This window comes from Desmodus rotundus, chromosome 8 (assembly GCF_022682495.2).
Source record: "Desmodus rotundus isolate HL8 chromosome 8, HLdesRot8A.1, whole genome shotgun sequence".
Lineage (NCBI taxonomy): Eukaryota > Metazoa > Chordata > Mammalia > Chiroptera > Phyllostomidae > Desmodus > Desmodus rotundus.
The window spans coordinates 102,012,877-102,036,455 of NC_071394.1; the positions used below are offsets into that span (position 1 = coordinate 102,012,877).

The window sequence follows — 23,579 nt, forward strand, 5'->3', positions numbered from 1 at the left end:
ACACAGTGTCTCTAACAATACATTGTATTTTTTGATAATTTTTTACTTGTTTGTTTCCCCGCTATACACTTCATGGCAGGGACTAAGAATTTTATCTTCTAGGCCTTCTATCTCGCTGCCTATCATGGAATAGTCACTTACTCAATGTTTGTTGAGAGAATTTTTGCCTTAATTTAGGCACCCCAAAAGGCAGATCCTGGGACAATGAGTTGGGTACTGATAGTTTATTTGAGAAGAGTTTCCAGGGAACAGAATTGATGGATCACGGAGAGCGAGAAAAGAAAGGATAGAAAGACAATGTAAACATCCATTATTGAAGGCACTGCTTATTTCTTGAGGACCTTTGAGAAACATGCAGAATGTCCATCCACATCTTGAGGCTGGAACATTTATTTACCACTTGCATCCTGTACAACCTTGTTGACGTTTTCTCTGGGGCTGTTAACTCTCCATCCTCCTGAATCGTCCTTGTGCATAGAATAGAGAGGACGTCCTTACCTGATGTGAAGAAGCACGATCTGTGGGCAGACGTGTTTCATAATGGAGAAACAAAGATACCTTAAGCAGTGTAAATCTGATCTTTTCACCATGTTCAGTTCAGGAATGGAACCTGGAAGTCACATAACCTGTAAAGAGAGAGATTGTCTGTGTGTGTGTGTGTGTGTCTGTTTTCTGATGAAATTAGAAAGTCTAATGAAATGTTTAATGAGTTTAAGATTCAGAGGCTAGAGACACCACACAACTCTTTTATCCTTCTGAGTTTTGCTTACATTTAGTTTGATCACTTGAGACGTGCTCTCCTTGGTTTTTCTAAGTGTGCTGCCATCTGGTGGTGGTAGGTGTCATAATCACCTCGTTCCATCTTAAGACGCAGATAGCAAGAATAGATGTTTTTCCCGATGTTTGTAACCTTTTATAAACTGATTGAAGCCTCATTGCTCAGAAATCCCCGTGGCTCATTCACTTACTTATGAAGGTTTCTTCTCAATATGTCACCATGCCAGTATGGTCTTCCAGAACCATCCTATATTTATTCATTAAGTATCCTATTACCCTCACCACGGCATTTCCTACGTCCTTTCTCTGCTCTGTTTTCAATCATCCATCTTTTAAACACAATTCTTCCTTTCTGTGTCCTTTATTTTTCTTCAGCTCTGGTTTGGCTGGATTTTACTGTCAGGTCAATTTTTTTTTTTTTTTTTTTTTTGTCAAAAAAGACCTGTGGATATTTTCCTCCTGGAGTTTTTTGTTTTTTTGGTTTTTTGTTTTTTTAATGGTTGGAAACACCAGCTTGTTGCTTCTTCCTTGAACAACATCTTGCCTAATACAACGTACAAGAAAACAAAACACATTCTAGGTATTTTAAGCAAAAAGATTAGAAAATGGCTGGAAAGACTAAAGATGCAAACAGGGAGGGAGAATTTTACTTGGGGTCAGGAACTGCAGGAAGTTCACCACCACTGAAGGAGCCTGGGATGCTAAGATGCCACCATCATTGCCAAAACCAGAAGAGAAAGAAACCTTTCTTCTACCTTCTAATCTCTGACAAGAAGGAAAAACTGAGATATTCTAAACTTTAAAAAAAAAAAAGCTGCTGGAGAATGGGAGAAAGACAGAAATATTAGGCTGTTAATAGCTATGGACAAGCTCTGACAATTCCTGTAATCCCAGGAGTCTCCCCTTCTTATTTACATATGAACTTTTTGATCTATTGCTCAAAACTACTCCACAGGAGTGGACATTTTTTTGAGGACACTGATGCACCTATTCCAGAACTAGTCCCACTTCACCTTTTCCCATCCCCTTTGTCTAAAGATTCATAGCTAATCTAAATCCTTTCAGAAAGGCTAACATCTTTCTGCCCCTTACTTGATGTATTAAAAACACTAGAAAATACTGGGACGAAGGACGTATCTTTCCTGCCTAGCCATGCGGTGGGTAGTTTAGGCCTTATACACCAAGCCCAGTCTTTTTGTCTTTGCTAGCAATGGCCTAGTAAAACATTTCGTTTAGAAAAACTTTTAGCCTTGGAAGTTAATTTTTGTTTGTTCAATGGTTCACAAATGTGTTTCTCATTTGCAAAACCTAATTCAGACCTCAGCTAGCAAAAGGTGTCTAGGAAATGAAATGTAGTTCCTTTTAATTTCTAGACCTGGAAATACATAGGTGGGCCAAGAGCTATCTCGTAGTTCTTGATATATAAATATGTATCATAAGCATATGATATATAGGTATAATTTCAGTATGTTTTCCTTAAAAAGGAATTCCCTTATATAACTGACTAAAATTATCAAAATCGGAAAATTAATACTGAAACAATACTAATTTATAGAGCTTATTCAGATTTTGCCAGTGGACCTAATAATGTCTTTTATAGCACCACATTGCATTCACTTATCATAAATCTTCAGTCTCCTTTAATTTTTAGTATTTCTCAATCTCTCCTTTCATGATTTTTTTGGTAAAAAAAGAAGCAAGTTATTTTTTAAAGACCTTTCTCAATTTTAATTTGCTTGCTGCTTTTCAAGATTAGGTTCAGGTTATATATTTCTGCTAGAAATACAATAGATGTAATATATGTCATATCAGAATGTATATGATGTGGTTTGTCCATTCCTAGTGAGATTACCTTTGAACACTGTTAAAGTGGTGTGGCCTGATATCTCTAGTGTAAAATCCCTCTTTGTCTTTGTTACAATAAGTATCTTTTGGAAAGATATTTTGTGACCATGTAAGTAGTTTCAAATAATAGATACATTGAGACTGTGTTAGTATCCTACTACTCTTCAAAGTTTTACCCGGTAGTGCTAGCATTCATTAAAGATTCATGCTTGAAACAATTATGATGAAGATAATGATTATTGTGATGTTCAAACAATGATTTCTAACTCTGACTTTCTTTCTATATTTATCAATCAGCTGAAGGGGCCCAAAGTTTTGCCATCCCAAGCAGCCTTTTGGGATATTGGTTTTATCTGGTTATTAAGGAACAAAAACTTGGGAAGAAATTTTGGCCCCATCTCTTACTTGCCTGAGATTCAGGTGGAAAAGCCTGCTTCAGAAAGGAAATTTTAGGGTGTTCCCCTCAGCCTAATTTGAGTATGATAGATGGGAAGGATCCAGGCAGGAGCCTGTAGCTAGATCACCCTTTGTTCCATCGGAACAAGAACTTACCTGCCATGTATGTGTCTGCAGAGACTGCTCATTTCCTTTAAAATACCAGGCCCCCGCTCTCCTTTTCTCCTTTGACCAAAATGACACATATACCGAATTCTACCTCACTGTCTTTGAAATTTTCATTCTTATGTGGATTTTCCATATGTGCACCTATTCAGATCTTATTTTCTTTTGTTGATCTGTATCTATTAATTTGATTATTAGCCCAGCTAGTAGAACTTACAATGTGGGAACAACAGTATTCTTTTTTTTATCCCATACACAGCATTCTTATATAATAAGAGCTCTCTCTTTTCCCCATTATTTATTTTTTTACATCATTATGGGATAATAGATTCCTACTCTATTCAATAGGCTACAGTCTGTTACTATGAATATGCATTTTGATGTTGAAATTGTTTCAGGTTCGGTGAGTAGAAAACCTTCCATCATTATGCTTTGACATCCCAGATTCTTTGAACACGTCCTTGCTTTCTGGCACAAGATGCTGCAGGTTCATTTTGTACTTTCCCTGCCCTGGAGTCAACCACTTCAATAATCACACTTGATTTCTTTTAGAGGGGAATAGTATTTACAAACGAACGTCTGGTTGTGCCTAAGAAGTTTTAAATAACAGTTCTGCTCAGCCTCACCTCAGTTTATGCTTTTCTCAACATGTTTCCATAGTTGACACGTGATCCCTTTTTCATCTTGCTTATTATTGGGTGCCTGTATTTACATATTGTGTTTGCTCTGATAGACTCGAGGAATTTCTTTCCCATCAGATCTAAGATCTGTTTGTTTTCACCATGGAACCATACACACAGTTTGAGAGCACCTTCCTGTTCTGTGAATAGCCCTTCACATCCATCAAAAAGAACTATCTTCACTGTTTGTTCTCTCCATTTTTCTCCAACGACCAACCCACTTCTTCTCATTGAGAATAGGAAGGGGGTGAGGCTTTCTATTTAGTTTGATTCTCTCTGGATTTGAGAAAGTCAGTGAGAATTTTCAAGTTTGTTGATTCCCTCATAGGGTGTAGGTCAGGAAGAGTAGGGGCTGAGCCATGATGCACTTCTTCGTTTCTATTTATAGCCTTCTATTTCCTTCTTTGATTACAAAATTTTGAATGTTATGGCATTGTTATTGGCTTTTATCCATCACAAAATAATAATTCAAATTAACTTGTATATTACAATTTTGCTGTAAAATACACATGGAAACTACCAGGAGATACCATTGCACACCTAACAAAATGGGTAAAATGGAACAGATAATAGCAAGTGCTGTTGAGCATGTAAAATAATTGCAATGCCCTTATATTAGATAGGAAAGTGTAAACAAGTACAGCCACTTTGGAAACTGACCCTGCCTATTCAAGCTAACCATATGCCTACTCTATTACCCAGATTCCCTTCCTGGGCGTAACCCAAGGGAAGTAAGTGCCATATCCACCAAAAAAATTTTATAGAAGTGTGCATGGTGTCTTTATTCATAATAGTCCCAAGTTAGAAATAATTCAAATGTCCTTAAACAGGAAAATATGTAAATAAATTGCGGTATTTTCACACAATGGAATACTACACAGCAATCAGAAACAGCATACTATGCCTGTATCTATCTACAGTACAGATTCCTGTTTGAATGTCACAGGCATTACGTTAAGTGAAAAAAGGCAGACACTACAGAATCCATACTGTACACAGTCATGGCCACATAATGATATTTTGGTCAGTGAGGAACCACATATATGACAGTGGTCCCATAAGATTATAATGGAGCTGAAAAATTCCTATCACCTAGTGACACCATTGCTGTTATAATTTCATCGCAAAACACATTACTCATGTGTCGTGGTGATGCTGGTTTTATAAACAAATCCGCTGCACTGCCATATATAACAGTATATGTGCTATAAAAGTATAGCACATACAATCATGCACAGTGCATAGTACTTGATAATGACAATAAGTGACTACATTACTGGTTTGTATATTTACCAAACTGTGTTTTTCCCATTGTTTTAGAGTGTATTCCTTCTACTTATAAAAAAAAGTTTGCTCTAAAATCATATGCATGGCTTATGTTTAAAAAAACAAACAAACGATATGCAGTGTTACACTGGGAGAAGCCTCATACGTTTTTACTGTATCTCTTGATGGCCGTCACTTTATCTTGTGTTTGATTTAATATCATGGTGTTTTGTATAGTAACAGGCTGTACAGGCTTGTCGCCTATGAGCAACAGCCTATATCATATAGCCCAGTGTGCGCATAGTAGGCTATACCAGTGATATTCAACTGGTGAGCTATGGCACACTAGCGCGCTGCAAGAATTTTAAAACATGCAACACCTGACTATTGTGTCAGGGGCACTGACCTCTTTTCCCTTAGATTGTCAAATAAAAAAAATGACAACAGCCAACACAACAAGAGCTGTCCTGTGTGAATGAATCAAAATTATACCTATTTTTTTGTCAGATTGGCAAAAAAAATTTTTTTTTGGTGTGCCACAGATTTTTAGTAGTTAGTTTTTGTGTGGCAGGAGATGAAAAACGTTGCAAATCACTGGGCTATGCCATGTAGGTTTGTGAAACATCCGTGAAGTTCACGCAGAGGAAATAATTTAACAACACATTTCTCCGAATGTATCCCTGTTAAGAAGTGCGTGATTGTATTGACATTTATATGAAGTTTAGAAACAAGCAAAACTGATCTGTGGAGATAGAGGGTAGACTAGTGCTTTCCTTTGGGGGAAAGGGGCTTCGGAGGAAGCACAGGGAATCTGTCGGAATGATGGCAATATTTTATATTTTGAGATGGGTGGTGGTTATGTGCGATTATATATGCAGAAATACATCAAAATGTGTGCTTAAGATTGGATTTGTTCGTGTTTCTTTAAGTCAGCCCCCAATTAAAATTTTTTACATGGAGAAAATAATGATCCCGAAAAGGACAATTCTTGTAGATTAAAAATTAAGTGGAAAAAGTTAAATTTAGCAATATCATAAAAAGCATAGATTCTTATATATTTTAAAAATATACAAAATGAAAATGAGATGTAAAAAATAATTGAAAACATTAGATTACCATCTCTTTTTTTACCCTTTTGATCCATTTAAATATCATGAAAGTTATATCCTCTTTATAAATTTGAAAGAAATTGCTTACAAATCAGCCTAGGTACAGCATCTTTTAATGGATTTATGTCTTGACAACTTTTCCAGTGTTTTCTTATTGCCATTGTTCTGCATGTATCTACCTCATTCTGAATTCATTTTGGTGTCTTTGTTTCTAGAATACTGTTTATTTTTTTATTTGGCTTTTAAAGATGCTTGACTTTGGGACCATGACTGAGAAGGTGGACATTGAGATTCTGATCGTCGTTGGTGGCCGCTCACTGAGCGCCGCGTTTTCGCTCCCGTGCCGTCTGCTCCGTGTCCCGCCAGCGGCCCAGCCTCTGGAGGGAACTGCGACCGCCAGTGGCGTTGGCCGCAGAGGCCGGCGCTCGGCGCCGAGGGAGGCGGTCGGGAGCCGCCGCGGGCTCCGCGCCGCCCGCCGCCAGCTCCCCGCGACCCAGCGAGCGCGCGGCGGAAACTGCCCCCCGGAGACGCGGGCGCCCCGGCGCCTCCCGGTCACAGGCCTGTCCGTGAAGTGCGACGTCCGCGCGGGGAAGAAAGTTGTGCAGAGATTGATTAACTACCCTCTGCACTATCTCGACGAGATTACTTTTATTGATTAGATTTGTCAGAGGTGTTTTGTTTGTTCTGTCTGGGCCACTCATTCGACAATTGACAGTTTGGTCCTTTTTCCTCCGAGAGGTTTGCGAGACTCTCATCTCCTTAAGCAAACAAGTATTTGCTAGGAAAATGTAGAGTCCCTGGTAGCTGAACAAAATAGGACAAACAATAAACCCTGATAAATTTGGAAAATCTTTGGGGGGATAATTTAAAAATCCTCAGTGAGTTTTTACGTTTTATTTTAAAATTACTTTAATTTTTTGTTTGTTTGTTTAATTTCTAATTTATTTTCAGGCATTTATCTTTGCCCTGAGCGCTTCATCCTAGGGAATTAGCCAATCGCACCTGCTCACTTATTTAGCTTGGTTTAATTTTATCAAACTGAACTCTTACTTCTGGGGACTTCTATTTTTATTTTGACTCTTGACGTAATTTTTGTTATCTGTCAGATTGAAACTGAAGGACCCGCGAAGACGCGCACGGCCGAATCCCGTGGAAAGCTCCTCGGAACCGCGGGGTTTAGCGTGCCTGCCCGTCGCTCTCTCGCGAGATTTGAAGCCGGAAGTCAATTCCAGTGCAGGCGTCTCTACAAGGTGGTGGCTCCGCCGACGTTGGCGGGAGCCGAACGAGCAGTCTGGTCTGTGCTCTCCGAACTGGGCTTGCGGTGCTCCAGCGCGTTGCGGGCCGCCCTCCCCGTCTCCGGCCGGCGGGATGCGGGTGGCTGTGGCCGGCTGCTGCCACGGCGAGCTGGACAAGATCTACGAGACTCTGGCGCTGGCGGAGAAGCGCGGCCCCGGGCCGATAGACCTTCTGCTGTGCTGCGGCGACTTCCAGGCGGTGCGCAACGAGGCAGACCTGCGCTGCATGGCTGTGCCCCCCAAGTACCGCCACATGCAGACCTTCTACAGGTGAGGTGCGCGGCACGGCCCTCGGGCCCCGCGCCGCGAGGTGCGACTGGCCGGCCGTGGGGAAGAACCCGGACTGTCCTCGACTCCCCGCTGCCACCGACTAGCTGTCTCCCTTGGTTCCCGTCTTTGTTCCAGCTGTGCGTCTCTCGGAACCCGCGTTTCGTAAATGTCACTTTTCTTCTCTCCATTCACCTGTCTTATCTTTCGGAAGGGGTCGCAAACTGAGGGCAAAACGCGAAGGAAGTAGCTGACAGGTTAATCAACTACTTGATAGGTCTCTGGGACTAGTTCATTTCATGATCCTGGAGTTTTAATTGGACCCCTGCTATGTGCTAGAACCGGTCCTAGAAGCTAAGGTTTATAGCAGTGAACTAACTAAGTTCTTGACCTCATTGTCTTGAAACCCAAAGTGACAGCCCTTCATTCTTAAGGACAAAGGTAGGCAATTTTTAAAATGTTTATTTTATTTTTCAATCACAGTTTACAGTAAATATTTTTTTATTAGTTTCAGGTGTGCAGCATAGTGATTAGACAATTATATACTTTACAAAGTCATCCTCCCATATGGGAAATTCATTTAAAAAGAGCTTTTTAACTTTTCATGACGAGCTCGGATTTTTCCTTAAGACCTTATTTTGCTTTTCTCTTATGTCTAATTGTATAGGCACACCTAATTGCTTTTCTCTGTGCTTCATTTCTGCTATGCCAACAGGCAACTTTACTGTTATGTTCTAGGTATTACTCTGGAGAGAAAAAGGCCCCAGTTCTCACAATCTTCATTGGGGGAAACCATGAAGCTTCGAATCATTTGCAAGAGTTACCCTATGGTGGCTGGGTGGCACCAAACATTTATTACTTAGGTATGTGTTTGTGGGTAAGTCCTTGGTTTGATAGGATGGAAGGGCCTGTTAATATTTGTATACCAGTTGGGAAGCGTCTTGAGATGTATGGTGTATTGGGGATTCACTTAATATGGAAATTAAAATGGTTAAGTAGGTAATCAAGAAAATACATCCATGCTTCATCTGGTGTTTTAAGCAATAGTTAATATAACTGCAAAGTCCTTCCACACTGTTTTCACTTCCTTTATTCCCCCCCCCCACTTTTTATTAAATTAAAAAACTTGAAGTTTTTATAATGGAAATTGTTAAACATACACAAAAATAGATAATAGTAGAGGCTTCCCCCACTATCTGAAAGTAGGGTGTTGCTATGAAACTTTCGTTAATTTACATGCAGAATTTTTTAGTGTTCCCAGACCCAGAAGATAACCTACCAAATCCTACCAATATGCTTAATCACATCCAGTTTTATGCTGAGTGTAACTTTCTTACAAGTTCTTAGACTTTTGTGCTACCGTAGAACACATCTCACTGATGGATGCACAAAATAAGTCCAGATAAAGCACAGATGCTTAGACCCAGTTCAAAGCTATGGTGGCTTGATGCTGACTGTAGTTACCGGGGAAGGAGCTTGGTGGGGCCACTCTCCCTGCTCTGGATGCATGCTGCAAAACAAATCCTGAATGCTCTTTTGGCTTTTCACCTTTTTTTTTTGTGCAAGCAAAAATCCTCTTCACATTTGTTTCAGTTAGTGAAAACAGGTACTAATGTAGGTCTTTCATAAATGTGAAGTGGTGTAATGCAAATTTTTGAAAAGCTGGGGATACCTGTATAATGCATCTTTATACCTATTAACTAGCTTCAGCCACTATTATCATTCGGCGTCCTTATTTCAACCTATTTTCCCCTAAACTATTTTGTGGGAGAAGGTAACTGGGGTATTTTAAAGCAAATCCCAGCCAAGAGGTTATTTCACATGTAAATACTGAGTACATATTTTTTAAGTGGTAAGGATGTTTAAAAATACCATTACTGTGGTACCATTATTATACCTAACTAAAGAGAGTAATTCCTTATTATCTGTTGCCTTGTTCATGTTTGAATTTCCTTAGTTATCACAGAGATGTCTGTTTTACAGCTTACTTGTTCAAATAGGATCCAAACGAATTCCACACATTTCATTGTGTTGTCATGATTCTGAAGTCTCTTAGGCTATACCTGTCCCTTTCTGTCTGTCCTTCCCACCCCCATGCCATTTATTTGGTGAAGAAAAATGGAAATTTTCTTGCAGAATTTCCTCCATTCTGGTTGTAGCTACTGGAATTCACCGAATTGTTTAACATGTTCCTTTTATCCTCTGTATTGCTTATAATCTGCATTTCGATTTACAGACCTGAATAGATACGGGTTCAATTTTAGTCCCTTTAGGACCAGGAGTATCCAACCTGCGGCCCATGGGCCACATGCAGCCCAGGATGGCTGAGAATGGGGCCCCACACAAAGTTGTATATGTACTTAAAACATTATGTGATTTTTTTGTGGTTATGTGTTACAATGTATTTAATGTGCAGCCCAAGACAACTCTTCTTCCAATGTGGCCCAGAGATGCCAAAACGTTGGAAACCCCTGCGACAGTCCTTTTATCTCTTTACTGAAATGTTTATAGGTGTTTTTGAAAACTACAGAAATTTAATTTCTGTACTTCACTACTGATTGATGAACTTTTTAACAACTGTAACATTATGAAAAAGTGAAATTGTCTGGAGATGATTATTTAGAAATGAAATACAGAAACTGCAGGTTCTTTATACCTTACACTTGTTGACTTTGAGATATATAACATATAAATCCATCGTAGGACACTTTTTGTCTATTCCCACACCTCACCCTCATATTCCATTAGGTAACAAATTACAATGCATTCTATCTTATTTGTTTATTCTTTCTGCTTAGTCTCTTGACTGATCTGCTTCTAGGCCTCTTCTCCCTAGTCTACCTTACATATTGTTGGCATGTTACTATGTAAAAGAGTAACCTCACATGATACTTTATTTTCAAATAATTTTAGGACTGCATGGAATTCTAGGCCTCTAAACGGTTCATTCAGTTAGTAAAGAGATTGCCTTTGCCTATAGTAATCTTATTTAACTGTGCAATTTCTCAGGTTTGGCAGGTGTTGTAAAATACCGAGGTGTAAGGATTGGTGGAATCTCTGGTATCTTCAAATCTCATGACTATCGAAAAGGTATTGTTGTTCTTAATTGTTTTTAAACTTTAAAACTTGCATGCCCCAGGGTATTTAAGCATAATATATAGTTTGACTTTTACATTCAAATTTTTCTATGCACTGACTGATTTATTCTTAAATTTATATTATAAAATATTTTTTGCATATGGAAATATAGAGGACACTAGAATGTATTATCTGTGTATCCACCATCAAGCTTTTATCAAGTCTTAGTATTCTTGCCATTTTTAGTTTTGATTTTTTAGAAATATCCCTGACTGGTGTGGCTCAGTTGGCTGAGCGTTGTCCTGCAAAGCAAAGGGTTGCCGGTTCGATCTCTGGTCAGGGCACATGCCTGGGTTGCTGGTCACGTCCCCAGCTGGGGCATGTGCGAGAGGCAACCAATTGATGTTTCTCTCGTACATTGATGTTTCTCTCCCTCTCTCTCCCTCCCTTCTCCTCTCTCTAAAAATTAGTAAATAAATAAATAAATAAAACAGTATAGATAAAATCGAAACATTATTATCAGTGCTCAATCCCATTCATCTCCTTTCACCCCTCCCTTTCTTCATGAGACAGTCACTATTCTGAATTTGGTGTTTATCAATCACTTGATCATTTTATATCATTACCATATATGTAACAGCTTTAAACAGTATATTATATAGCATGTTTTCAACTTCATATAAATGTATCATTTTAAATGTATCTTTCTGCAACTTCTTTAATATATCCTTGAAATCTATGTTGATACATGTAATTCTAATATATTCATTTTAATTTGTGAATAGTATTCTGTTGTGTAAGTATAGTTGATCCTTTAATAATGCATGGTCAAAAATCCATGTATAAATTTGACTCCCCCAAAACTTAACTTGTCCCTTGGTATTTGTGAGGGATTATTTCCAGGACACCCCATCACAACCACCAATGTGGATACTGAAATCCATGGATGCTCAAGTCCCCTATGTAAAATGGTGTAGATCAATATATACATTTGGCCCTCCACATCTGCAGACTCCCAACTGCAGACCAAAAAACAGTACAGGTATTATTGGAAAAAAAAAAATCATCTGTAGGTGGACCTATGGGCCTGTACAGTTCAAACCCATGTTGTTTAAGGGTCTTCTGAACACCAACTGTACTTACTCATCCTACAATATCTGAATGAATTATACCTTGACTTTAAAACCAACGGAATAGCTTGGATTCACATTTGATTTAAAAATGTCTTGAATTAAGTTGGTCACTTAAAACTTATATCCTCAATGTAACTGTTAAATCACAAGTCTGTTCCCAGTGCCCTGCTCCCCATGATTCTAAGCTGTCTCCTACATGGCTGGTGAGCGTGCAAATTGGAAACAATCTTTGGAGGGACAATTGGTAATCTCTGGAAATTATAAAAGTCCTCCAACCTAGGAGTTCTACTTCCAGGGATGTATCTATAGGTAGATTACACATGTGCAAAATGATGTATGTAAATTTATTTATTTCAGTTTTGTGTATAGTAGCAAGAGGTAGGAACCAGTTAAATACATCTTGATATAACTATACAGTATCATGCTATAAAACCATTAAAAATATAAAGGGAAAAAAAGCAGATCTATGTGTAACTGATAGGAAAAGAACTCCAAAATAAGTGAAAAAACAAGGCACAGAACATGTATGAAGTCTACTGCCATTTGTATGAGAAAGGGGAGGACGAAGACACAGGTAAATTATGCGCATGGATGGTATTCCTGGAGTGAAACACTGAAGCCTGGTTCACACTAGCTGCCTCCGGGTGGTGCCGCTGATGGCTTGGTGGATAGGGATTGAAGGGCCCCTCGCATTGTTCTGGCAGTTTTATTTTGGTAAAATTTGTATATCATTGTAAGTGTAAAATTCAGTGGTTTTAGTAAATTTATTGAGTTATGCATCTAGATTTTACCACCATCTAGATTTAGACCATTTCTTTGATTCCTAAAAGTTTTGTGGCTATTTGCAGTTAATCCCCACTCCCGCCCCGCCCTAGGCAACCACTTGTCGCTCTCCAGGAAGAACAATTTTTACTCTATACCTTTCTGAAGGTATTTTTTAAAGGTTGTAAATGAACAGTGTACTCCAAAATGAAATATAATTTAATTTTAAAAATTACAAGCCCCCAATTATCTAGAATTATAGTTTGTGATGACTTACTAGTCAAAAATATCAGCGTTATTAAGAGCACTGTTTTTTACAAATTTTTAAGAACCAAAAGCATTGGTAACAGACATTAGTTTTAGGGAAGTGTATGTACCTGTTTATACTTGCAGTATTTGAAGGTGTTGAATCTGCTTATTTCTCTTCTTCAATTTAAGGTCATTTTGAGTGCCCTCCTTATAATTCAGCTACCATAAGGAGTATATATCATGTGAGAAATATTGAAGTCTATAAATTAAAACAGGTATGTAAAAAGTACATTTTGGCAGAATTGAAAAAAAGTTAAAGTCAAAGGGTATTTTGATCAGTTTGGTTTATTACTTTCATGAAGAGCTTAATTCAGTACTTCTGAAATTTGGATTTTGAGTTGTTTTTAGGAAGTTCACATATGAACATTAAAATTTTTTTACGGTCATAAATTTATTTTAGTGAGTAAATAAAGCACTTAATCCATGATTCCAGATATTATTACTTAGGGTAACAGTAAAGAATATATATTGACATAAAGTGACACTTTAAAGAAAATATTAAACCATTTTATTTTTAATAATGGTATTAAGTAGAAAGTAATAGTAAAGGTGGCAGAAATATGGGAAAATTGTGAAGATGGTGTCGAAACACTGGCTTAACTGGAGAGTTGGCGAAGCTAGGTTTTTGGCTGAGAACCCTTTCGGCACCTGACACTGGGCTAAGCAGTTCGCACACATGATGTTTCATATCATTGCCGCTCAAATTCTGTCACATTAAGGGTGAGAGGCCAAGGCTCAGATAGATAAGCAACCTGCACAAGATTTCCCCAAGTAGTTAAGTGGTAGAGCGAGTCTGAGTGAACTTGGGCACTTGCCCCCGTACCACACAGCCTCTGTGGGAGCTTAACGACGCTCACAGGCATTTCTTTAATGCCCGACTCATAACACTTCCTTACTTTGAATGCTTTTTCCCTTTCACCAGTCCAAAACCCTCAGTCCTTGAAGACCCAGCTTAGATACCACTTTCCAACGGGTGTTCTAGTTTAAAGTCATCACGCTTCACTGAATTTTCATTGCACTTATTGTCCATATTAGTTATTCAGTGGTTAGTCATATCTTTTTTTATATTTTGTATTGAACAATTACTTATTTAAATTTAGTTTTCCAAGAATTTGTTTCAGATTACTTGGTGGTGCTGGGATGAGTCAAATATGGAGTATACTTTGTGTCCACCGCGAAGACACCACCTACCTTAAATACGTCTGATATGATTTATGTAGTAAAGAGAGGTCTTTTGGGTGTATACTATGTGAGTCCATTAGAAAAAAAAGTAGACTCTATCTTTAGGTTTACCGTATCATTTATGTTAGATGTCTTGTGAAATCTAGTGGCTCTGGATCTTAAAACAGTAGGTTCTTTAACAAAAAGGGTTATTACATATTTTAGAATCCCAATGCTAAAGACCATAGCTGATTGGCAGTTTAACTGAAGTGTGCCTTTGTTGACCTGCCTTCCTGGAAAATAAGGATGATTTGTAAGGCAGAGAGAAAGCTGTTTCTTTTTGCCTCCATGAATGAGTAGGTTAGTATTTCTGTGACTTCCTTACATAAAGATCCTTAGAATGAATCACACAAAAATCCAGAGATCTAAGTGGGTAAATGGTTGTGTGGTGGTGGAGAGAAGGAAGTGGGATTGCTTGTAGTTCATCTGTTTTTAAGAGTTGTGTGTGGGTTTTTGTTTTTTCTTTCTTCTGTTAAAGCTGAAGCAGCCTATGGACATATTCTTATCTCATGATTGGCCAAGAAGTATATACCATTATGGAAATAAGAAGCAACTTCTTAAGACTAAATCTTTTTTCCGACAAGAAGTGGAAAATAACACCTTAGGAAGTCCTGCCGCCTCGGAGCTTTTAGAGCACTTAAAACCTACTTACTGGTTTTCCGCCCACCTTCACGTGAAGTTTGCAGCCTTGATGCAGCATCAGGTGAAAACACACTATTTATTCTTTCGTTTAACCCTTACTGAACATCCACGGGCTACGCACTGTCGACACAGTTGTAAATTTACAGAAGGAAATGCAAGATAACTTTCCTTTTGTGAGTAACTCAGTCTCCGGTGGTGGGAAGAGACAAGCAAGCAATGATAATTAGTGTAATAAATCTGTGACAAAAATCCTAGGGTGCGGCGGGAGCACCTGAGCTGGGAAATGGTGACATGGGAATGTGGACAGAGAGCTGAAGTGAGAGAAGCTTGTCCGAAGGAATTGGTGGTGCCAGGAAGAAGTAGACGCTGAGGGCAATCTAGGAAGAGGGACCAATGTGTGCGAAGGCAGAAGTCTGAGCGCACGGTGCTTTGGGAACTGCAGCTGGGTCCCGTGCCTGGGGCACAGACGCTGGAACAAGATCCCAGGTACCTTCTGGGCCACGCTCTGGAGTGTGGGTTTTCACTGGAAGGAATAGGGAAAGTTGGAGAGGGATGAAATCAGATTTTCTTTTTTGAAAAATTAGTTTGGCAGCAGTTTTGCAGATGGATTGGAGGAATATAAAATAGGAGGTAGAGGAGACTAAGCAAAAGATGAGATTCTAATCTAAGGCAAAGGGAACATTGGGAGTGAAGCAGGATCTAGAGAGATTTTGGAAGTAAAATCATCAGGATTTGGTCATGGAGGGAGGAGAGAATCTAGGATGACTCTCAAGTTTTCCTTGGGTAACTGCATGGATGGTAGTGTTTGATGGAAGATAGAGAATAAATGCATGCCTATAATGAGGCTTTTATGGAAATATGTTGTTCTTTCTCTCATCTCTGATTCCCACTGAACTCTGACATTCCCATAAAGTATTTCAAAGGGAAAACATTCAGAAAAATGGGTTAACAAAGTTAGAGATTTCTTCTCAGAGGCTCTCTAGAATTTCTGAGTTTACTAATGGGCATTGCCTTACTCCAAGAGTGGGTTGGGATTTCCAGTGCTTCCCAAACTTACTTAACCAAACACTTTTCAGTGGTAGAGGCACACTTTATGTTCCCCAAACACAGTTTGGAAGGTTCTGTCTGGAAACACTCCCGTAGGCGCTTTCTGTTGTGGACTTAGTCTCCCCAGTTTCACTGGGAAAAGGAGGCGAGGTTACTGCTTTCATTTTCCAAAGTCCAAGTTATCTCTTTGTATCAGTCACCTTTTCCACATCTGTGTTATTCTTCTCTCTTAGGCTCCAGACATGCTTGGATTTTTATTGAAATGTCTGATTTGCTGTTTCCCCCCACTCCATCTCCTGTCATCATCCAGAGACTTGGCTTTCTGTATTAACAACATATTTGATCCATTTTCCTTGGCTTTGCAACCTCCTCTGACTTTGCCATGTCCTCTTTTAGCTCTGCCACCAACACAAAGATGACCTTTCTTTAGAACTGCCCTGCAGCCAAGATCTGCCGTAATCCCTGTGCCTTCCACCTCTCTCAGTCTCTCTTCACAACTGAATTTTGATATCTGGTCCTCAGCAAGTCGTCCCACAGCTTGTTTCCTTGTAGTGTTTCCTCCCTGTGTCTTACTATTTTCAGTGAGTCCTTTTTTTACTGCTTCCAATATGACCTTTGTGTTTGTGACCGCTTACGTATTTCTTTCTGACAATTGACTTTTCAAAAAAATAGCTTTATTGGTGTACTATTTACATAAAATTTATTAGTTTAAGTGGATCTCTCAGTATTTTTTTGTACAAACATGGCATAATGTTTAGAATCTTTCCCTTACCCCAAAAGATCCTTTTTGCTGTCAGTTCTGTTTGCTGTCAAGTTCTTGTTCTCACCCTCAGCCCAGACAACCGCTAATCTGCCTTATGTCTCTGTGGGTTTGCCCTTTCTGAACCTTTCATATAAATATAATCATAAAATATATCGTCTTTTGCCCCTGGTTCCCTGTATTTGCTTGTTTTTGAGGTTCATTTATGTTGTAGCCCATATCAGCATTTCATTCATTTTTACTATTGAATAGTATTTCATTCTATGGATATTTTAGATCTGCCTTTGATGTTGTGTTTAAAAAAATCTTTGCCTAACTCCAGGTAATGCCAGTTTCTTCTATGATTTCTTCAAAGTTGTGTGCTTTAAGCTCTGCCAATTTACTTTTAAGCTGCTCTGTTATCTTTAATCCTTTTGTTATATGCTTCAATTTATGTGTTAAATGCTTTGATTTAACATTATTATCATCGTTTTCTGCTTTGACTTTTGTAAGGAAATTGAAGCCCAGAGAGTTTAAGTGCCATTGCCGCACAAGTGAGTATAGAACTAACTTGCTTTGGAAAAGTAACAGTTGTTCCAGTGACACACAACTTTGTGTAACAGGGATTATTTCCATCCTATTCAACGTATGAATTATCTGTGATGTTTTAACATTCTTACCTAAATCATGGTTCATATTGTTTAGGCCCAGGATAAAGGACAGACTGCCAAAGCAACCAAATTTTTAGCCTTGGACAAATGCTTACCACATAGAGACTTTCTTCAGGTAAAAAGAAAACGAAATAACTTTGAAATATAGTTTTACTCTTCCAATAATTAAAAAAAATAATTTTTGTTTTCTGAATTATTAATTAGTGCTTTTTGTAATTTATATTGTCCAAGAATTCTTTGGGATATTTATATTACATTAATATTTTTAGGCTACTGAATTAAATTCCTTTGAACTTTTATTGTTATATTGAAATCCATAGAACATTATTTCTTAAAATTACCAATTTCTTCCTGTAGGTAATAGAAATAGATCATGACCCCAGTGCTCCTACTCACTTGGAGTATGATACTGAATGGCTCACTATTCTCAGGGCTACAAACAGTCTTATTAATGTGACTGGGCGCCTATGGAATATGCCTGAAAATAATGGTCTGCATTCAAGGTAAGTAAGTGTGACCTTGTTTAGGACTTGCTCTCCCCATGCATGTAAGGTTTTTGTGTCCCCACCCCCTTTTTTTTTTTGATTAAGGGGAAAACTATTAAATAAGTATAAGAATAATTCAAGTTTTATAAGAAAATGGATCGTTGAACACTAACCCAATTAAGTGTGTAAGTGATTAAGTGTGCATAAAACTATAATATGGTGGAGATTTGGTTCACATATTAAAATAATTTATACTTGCTTTAGGGTGTAAGGACAGCTTTTTCTACTAACTTTTTATTTCAAAATGGTTCTTTACTAAATGAATTATAATTTTACTAAATAGAATTTAGATATATGGTTTATTTTTTATCCTTGCGCCTGAAGTTCATAGTTAGAGTTCATCATTTATTATCTGAGGCCAATAAAACATAAAATACCATTGTTTTATTCTTTTATAGGTGGGATTATAGTGCAACAGAAGAAGCTATGAATGAAGTATTGGAAAAATTGAATTGTGACCTCCAAGTTCCACTTAACTTTAGTGTGACAGTTGCTTGCTATGACCCAAGCAAGCCACAGACACAGATGCAGCTGGTTCATAGGATCAGTCCGCAGACTACTGAGTTTTGTGCCAAACTTGGCATCACAGACATCAATGTCAGTCTTCAGAAGGCCAAGGAAGAACACCACTTGGGTGGTGAATATGAAGAACAGGATGAAGCGGGGAGTAATGACTCCGGAGAAGATCCTAGTGAATATAACACAGACACATCTGCCCTGTCCTCTGTTAATCCCGATGAAATAATGTTAGATGAAGAAGAGGAAGATGAAGATAGTTTTGTGAGTGTACATAGTGACATGAATACAACATCCCTAGAACCTTCTTCTGATCAAGCTTCTGACTTTTCTGCAAGCTTCTCTGATGTCAGGATCTTGCCAGGTTCCATGTTTGTTTCTTCTGATGATACACTGGGCTCCCCAATGGGCAGAGAGGAGAAACCTGGTGAGGCTGAGGAGTCTGGAGATGGGAAGGACTTAACCAAAGTGCCATTGAAGCGGCTGAGTGACGAGCATGAACCTGAACAGAGAAAGAAAATTAAGAGGAGGAATCAGGCCATCTATGCTGCAGCAGAGGATGATGATGCCGCATAAGGCAGTTCATAGGTCTCAGTGTCTATGCAGATACGTGATTTTTAAGACTATATTTTTAGAGTTGGGTTTTTGACTCAGGACTTAACTTTGTAATAATGAAGTTATACAGAGAATTGACTTTGCCTTTAGGCCTTTATATATTTCAGATACAAACATATTAAAATTTCATCTATTTACTGATTGAGTGCCCTTTTTTGGAAGACAGATATTACTCAGTTTCTTTTTTTCAGCAAAACTTATTGAATACCTACTTTGTGCCAGGCACTCTCCTATAAGACGGCACTATAAAGATGGCTAACACGGCTTTTTTTTGCTTCCAGAAATTCCTACTACTGTGAATATTTTGGTTAATAAAATATGGCATATTTCTATTCTGTTTTACAAAGTTAAGTCATTATTGTATATATAATTATGTATGGTTTCTTTTTATTTATTGTAAATATTTTCCTTGGTTGGCTCTTAATGTCTGTCAAATATAATTGAAATTGAAGATGGGAAATAAGATTTCAGGAAATTAATTACTTTAAATACTAAACATTTGTAAACGTAAAATTTTATGCCGAAGTACTGCAATTAATATAACCCTCTTGACTTTTGCACATTACGTTTCAGCCTTAGCCTTCATTTTAATGTGACTGTAGTAACCGTGCGTACGTCACGATGCGTAGGTTGTTTTTGGCACAGTTCAGCTTTCTGTTAATTATGAGCAGGGATGGAGGTGCACAAATGCTGCCCTTCATGCTGCACAATGGCTGCTAGTGTTAACGTATTTTTAAAGAGCCACGTGGAAAAAGTCCACCTCTGACCTGTCTCTGGGTAAACTGCCTGAGGAGGCTGTGGCCCTGCACTTTTTGGGTGGGGAGTCAAGGAATCCAAGACTGTTCCAGGCTCTCACGATCCCACAGTAGTGCAAGTCCAGGGGACAGTCTAGAGCGATGGGACAGATGGCTGTCCTCTTGTCAGCTCTTGACTTGAAAATGGTCCAGGACTTCGGGATTTTTATCTATATTGCCTTCCATTTTGTTAACTTTCTTATTTGAGTTAAGTACTTAATTCACCTACTTTAATTCTCTTTATTTATATAAAGTATTTAAAAGCTACGGATTTCACCATCACTGATTTAATTGAATCCCATCATGCCTGACATTTAGTATTTTTCCTCAGAAACTCTTAATTTAGATACAAGAAGAAAGTACATAATTAGATATAAAACAAGTAATAGCTAATAGATAGTGATTCTCAAAAGAAATGGACAATTTCTGTAGCTTATGCATTAAAATGAAAGCACAAATACTAAAAAATAAATGAGAGAAATAGCCACTGAAGCAGGATATTTACATAAACATAAGATTACTCTGTGTAACTTGATACAGTATATATAAATTTGATGAATGATTAATTTCCTATGAAAATCAAATTTTCTGAAATTTACCCTATTAGCAATAGAAGGTAAAAACATTTCCATAGAAGGAATAGAGAAAGTTATCTAAAGATTACCCCTACAGCCCTGGCTGGTGTGGCTCAGTGGATTGAGCAGTGGCCTGCAGACCAAAAGGTTGCCAGTTCTATTCCCAGTCAGGGCACATGCCTGGGTTGCAGGCCAGGTCCCCAGTAGGGCATGTGCAAGATTCAGCAATATATCTCTCACTCACTGATGTTTCTCTCCCTTTCTTTTTCCCTTTCCCCTCTGTCTAAAAAAGTAAATAAATAAAACATTAAATAAAAGAAAGATTACTGTTATAAAAGTACTTAGCCCAAATGGTTTCAGGAAGAAACCACCAAATCTTTTAAAGTCCAGATAATCCCTAATATTATGTAAACTTTTCCAAAATACAGAAAATGAAGGAAAGTTTTGTTTTATATGAAACAAGTACTGTATAATATTGAGACCTAAATTAGATAAAAATGACACACAAAACAAGCCAATTTCACAAACAATATTAATGCAAAAGTCCTAAATAAAATATAAATAAAAATAAAAATAAAATATTAGCAAACAATCTATACTATATTTCCAGATCATATAGCATGACTGATATTTTGACAGAATTCAAGGGCCAATTCTGATTTTTTTTTCGAATAGTAAAATCTAGTATTCTGTTTAACAGGGAAACACTGTCAAAGTCAAGGAGCAAGATGAGGACCCCTGCTACTTCCATGACATTTTAACATTGTATTGATGGAAAGCGCCATCAGACAAAACAAGGAGGGGAATCAGAATTACAAAGGAGGCACATTCATGTATTAAAATATTTTAACTTCCATGGCTGAAAGTCTTTTAAAAGAAAGGGTTTATGAAGCAATTGCTAGCCAAAGAGACCAATCTTGGGGAATGGAGTTGTGAGGAGTAACAAAAATAATACTTTTCCTCTCACTTTCTAAGTGTTGGGAACCACCCTGCCTGGTTTCAGAAGCTGTAACCCCCCATGGCTAAGGCCGAATAAAAAGACCTTGGGACCATAAGCCACTAAGGAGACAAAACTTATCCTCCCAGCAGGGGTGCAGCCTGTGCCCCCTTTACTTCACCCTGCTTGGTCCCTGGAGGATGGCTGGATAGTCAATGATGGGTAAGATTCCTCAAGGAAGGAACAACCTAAAATAGGTACAGTCATGAAGGGACCATCAGGGAAGGACTTAGGGGACTACAGAAAAGGGGTGATGGACCTTCACCCCTTTGTCATAGCCTGAGTCCTTATTCTATCTGTAAAAAATCTCCTAATCTCTTGGCTGCCCTCATCCCCCACCTGACTCAAGCCTGAAACTGTGCCGGAGGCAGGTGCGGCCCTGTGCTGGAACTGGGGTTTCAGGGGCAATCAGGCCTAAGAAAGAATGCATAAAATCCTGTGAAACCTGCTTTGCTAAGAATACCCTCAATTTAAATGACAAGGGTCCAAGCATAAAATGAGTTTGTTTCCCAAAGTTTTATGGCCCTTTGGCGTCACTCTTATCTATCTGACCCTGACTCAGAATAAGCCCTTATAGTTCTTTGAATGTGATCTGTTCCTTGATCATTACTGCCTGACAATGATTGATGAGCTTTACCTATACACTCTGTATTACTATGCAAACTAAACCCAATAAAAGCCCATTGAGGAAGAGGCCTGAGGCCCTTCTCTTCAAGATTGGCCACCTTTCCTCCCCAAGCAGAACATGTCTTGGTAGATTTATTCTCATCTGTGGTGGCCAGGAGGGCTCTGTGGGATGGAGCCCCCCTACATCTAAGTTCTAGCAGGGCTAGTTATCAAGTTAACAGATTAAGAGGAGAAAATCAAATTTTAATACATGTGCATGGGAAAGTCACATAACCATGAAAATTCCAAAGCTGGACAAAATTGGGCGTGAATGTCTTTTGGGACAAAGGAGAAAGGGAGAGGGGCAGTGATGGGATTTCCAAGAGAGCTGGCAATTTACAGGTGGGTGAGGAAGAGCAGAACACACATGGCAGGTAATTTTTGCTAGGCAGTCCAGAAAAGAATGAGACATGGGGAGAAGGGTGGCCAACAGGCTCCGTCTTAGAGTCTACTGTCTAATGCTAAAGTGATTATAATAATCTCTAATCTCTTAGGCAGGAAAGGGGGAAGGGTCAAAGGTTCTTTCTGAGTTTTTTGTTTCTTAAAAACCAGCTTGAAATCAATATCCCAAAAGGCAAAACTCTTGGTCCCCCTCACACTCTAAACCACCAGTGGCATGACTAGGTAGGAAAGACATGTCCATTGTCCTGGAGTTTTGCAAGCATTTTTATATATCAGGTAGAAAGGAGGAAGATGTCAGCCTTTCTGAAAGGATTGACATTAGCTATAGACAACGGAACAGGAGAAGGTGAAGTGGGGCTAGTTCTGGGATAGCTGTATCAGGGTCCTCAAAGAAGTGTCCACTCCTGTGGATTAACTGTGGGCAGCAGCTTGGAAAGTTCATGTGTAAATAAGAAGCAAAGGCTCCTGGGGTTACAGGAATCATCAGAGCTGGTCCACAGCTATTACTAAGAGGTTAACTGTTCTGTTTCCTTCTCTCATTCTCAGGCAGCTGGGTTTTTTGTTTGTTTTGTTTTGTTTTGTTTAATTTAGAACATCTCAGAATCTTTTTTTCTTATCTTGATAGCTAAGAAGATGACTTGATAGCTAAGGTAGAAAACAGAAGGAAATCAAAACTGAAACTAATACATTAAATTAAGTATATATTCCCTGGCTGGTGTGGTTCAGCAGATTGAGTGCCTGCCTGAAAACCAAAGAGTCACTGGTTCGATTCCTGGTCAGGGCACATGCCTGGGTTGAGGGCCAGGTCCCCAGTAGGGGACGCAACCAGCAACCACACACTGATGTGTCTCTCCCTCTCTTTCTCCCTCCCTTCCCCTATGTCTAAAAATAAGTAAATAAAATATTTAAAAAAATAAAGTAAGGTGAATAATAAGATGTAAAATTAACATAACAACTCGACAGTTTCCACATACACAATTACTAGTGAGTGATGTGATATAAACAGCAACAAGACAACATGAAATGTGCAAAACTTATACTGAGGAAAACCTTCAAATACACCTGAA

General features: G+C 38.6%; 1 protein-coding gene across 2 annotated transcripts; it reads left to right on the plus strand.

The window, feature by feature from the left end:
* Positions 1–7,355: 7,355 nt before the first annotated feature.
* On the plus strand, positions 7,356–20,972 carry DBR1 (debranching RNA lariats 1). 2 transcript variants are annotated; one of them, XM_024566096.4, is made up of 8 exons: positions 7,359–7,803; positions 8,539–8,663; positions 10,810–10,890; positions 13,212–13,297; positions 14,782–15,006; positions 17,437–17,517; positions 17,760–17,905; positions 18,346–20,967. In XM_024566096.4, the coding sequence occupies exons 1-8, from the start codon at positions 7,607–7,609 to the stop codon at positions 19,037–19,039; spliced, it is 1,635 nt and encodes a 544-aa protein (XP_024421864.2). In that variant the 5' UTR covers positions 7,359–7,606; the 3' UTR covers positions 19,040–20,967. The 2 variants fall into 2 exon arrangements, with proteins under 2 accessions (XP_045056006.2, XP_024421864.2); XM_045200071.3 differs by lacking the exon at positions 17,437–17,517 and having other exon boundaries at positions 7,356–7,803; positions 18,346–20,972.
* The last annotated feature ends 2,607 nt before the right edge of the window (positions 20,973–23,579 follow it).

What these genes read in the sequence shown, in the direction of transcription:
- DBR1 (XM_024566096.4), top strand. Translation starts at nt 7,607, where the DNA reads ATGCGGGTGGCTGTGGCCGGCTGCTGCCACGGCGAGCTGGACAAGATC. An exon ending in ACCAAACATTTATTACTTAG is followed by an intron (nt 8,664 to 10,809) that starts GTATGTGTTTGT and finishes GCAATTTCTCAG; the next exon opens with GTTTGGCAGGTGTTGTAAAA. An exon ending in AAGTCTATAAATTAAAACAG is followed by an intron (nt 13,298 to 14,781) that starts GTATGTAAAAAG and finishes CTTCTGTTAAAG; the next exon opens with CTGAAGCAGCCTATGGACAT.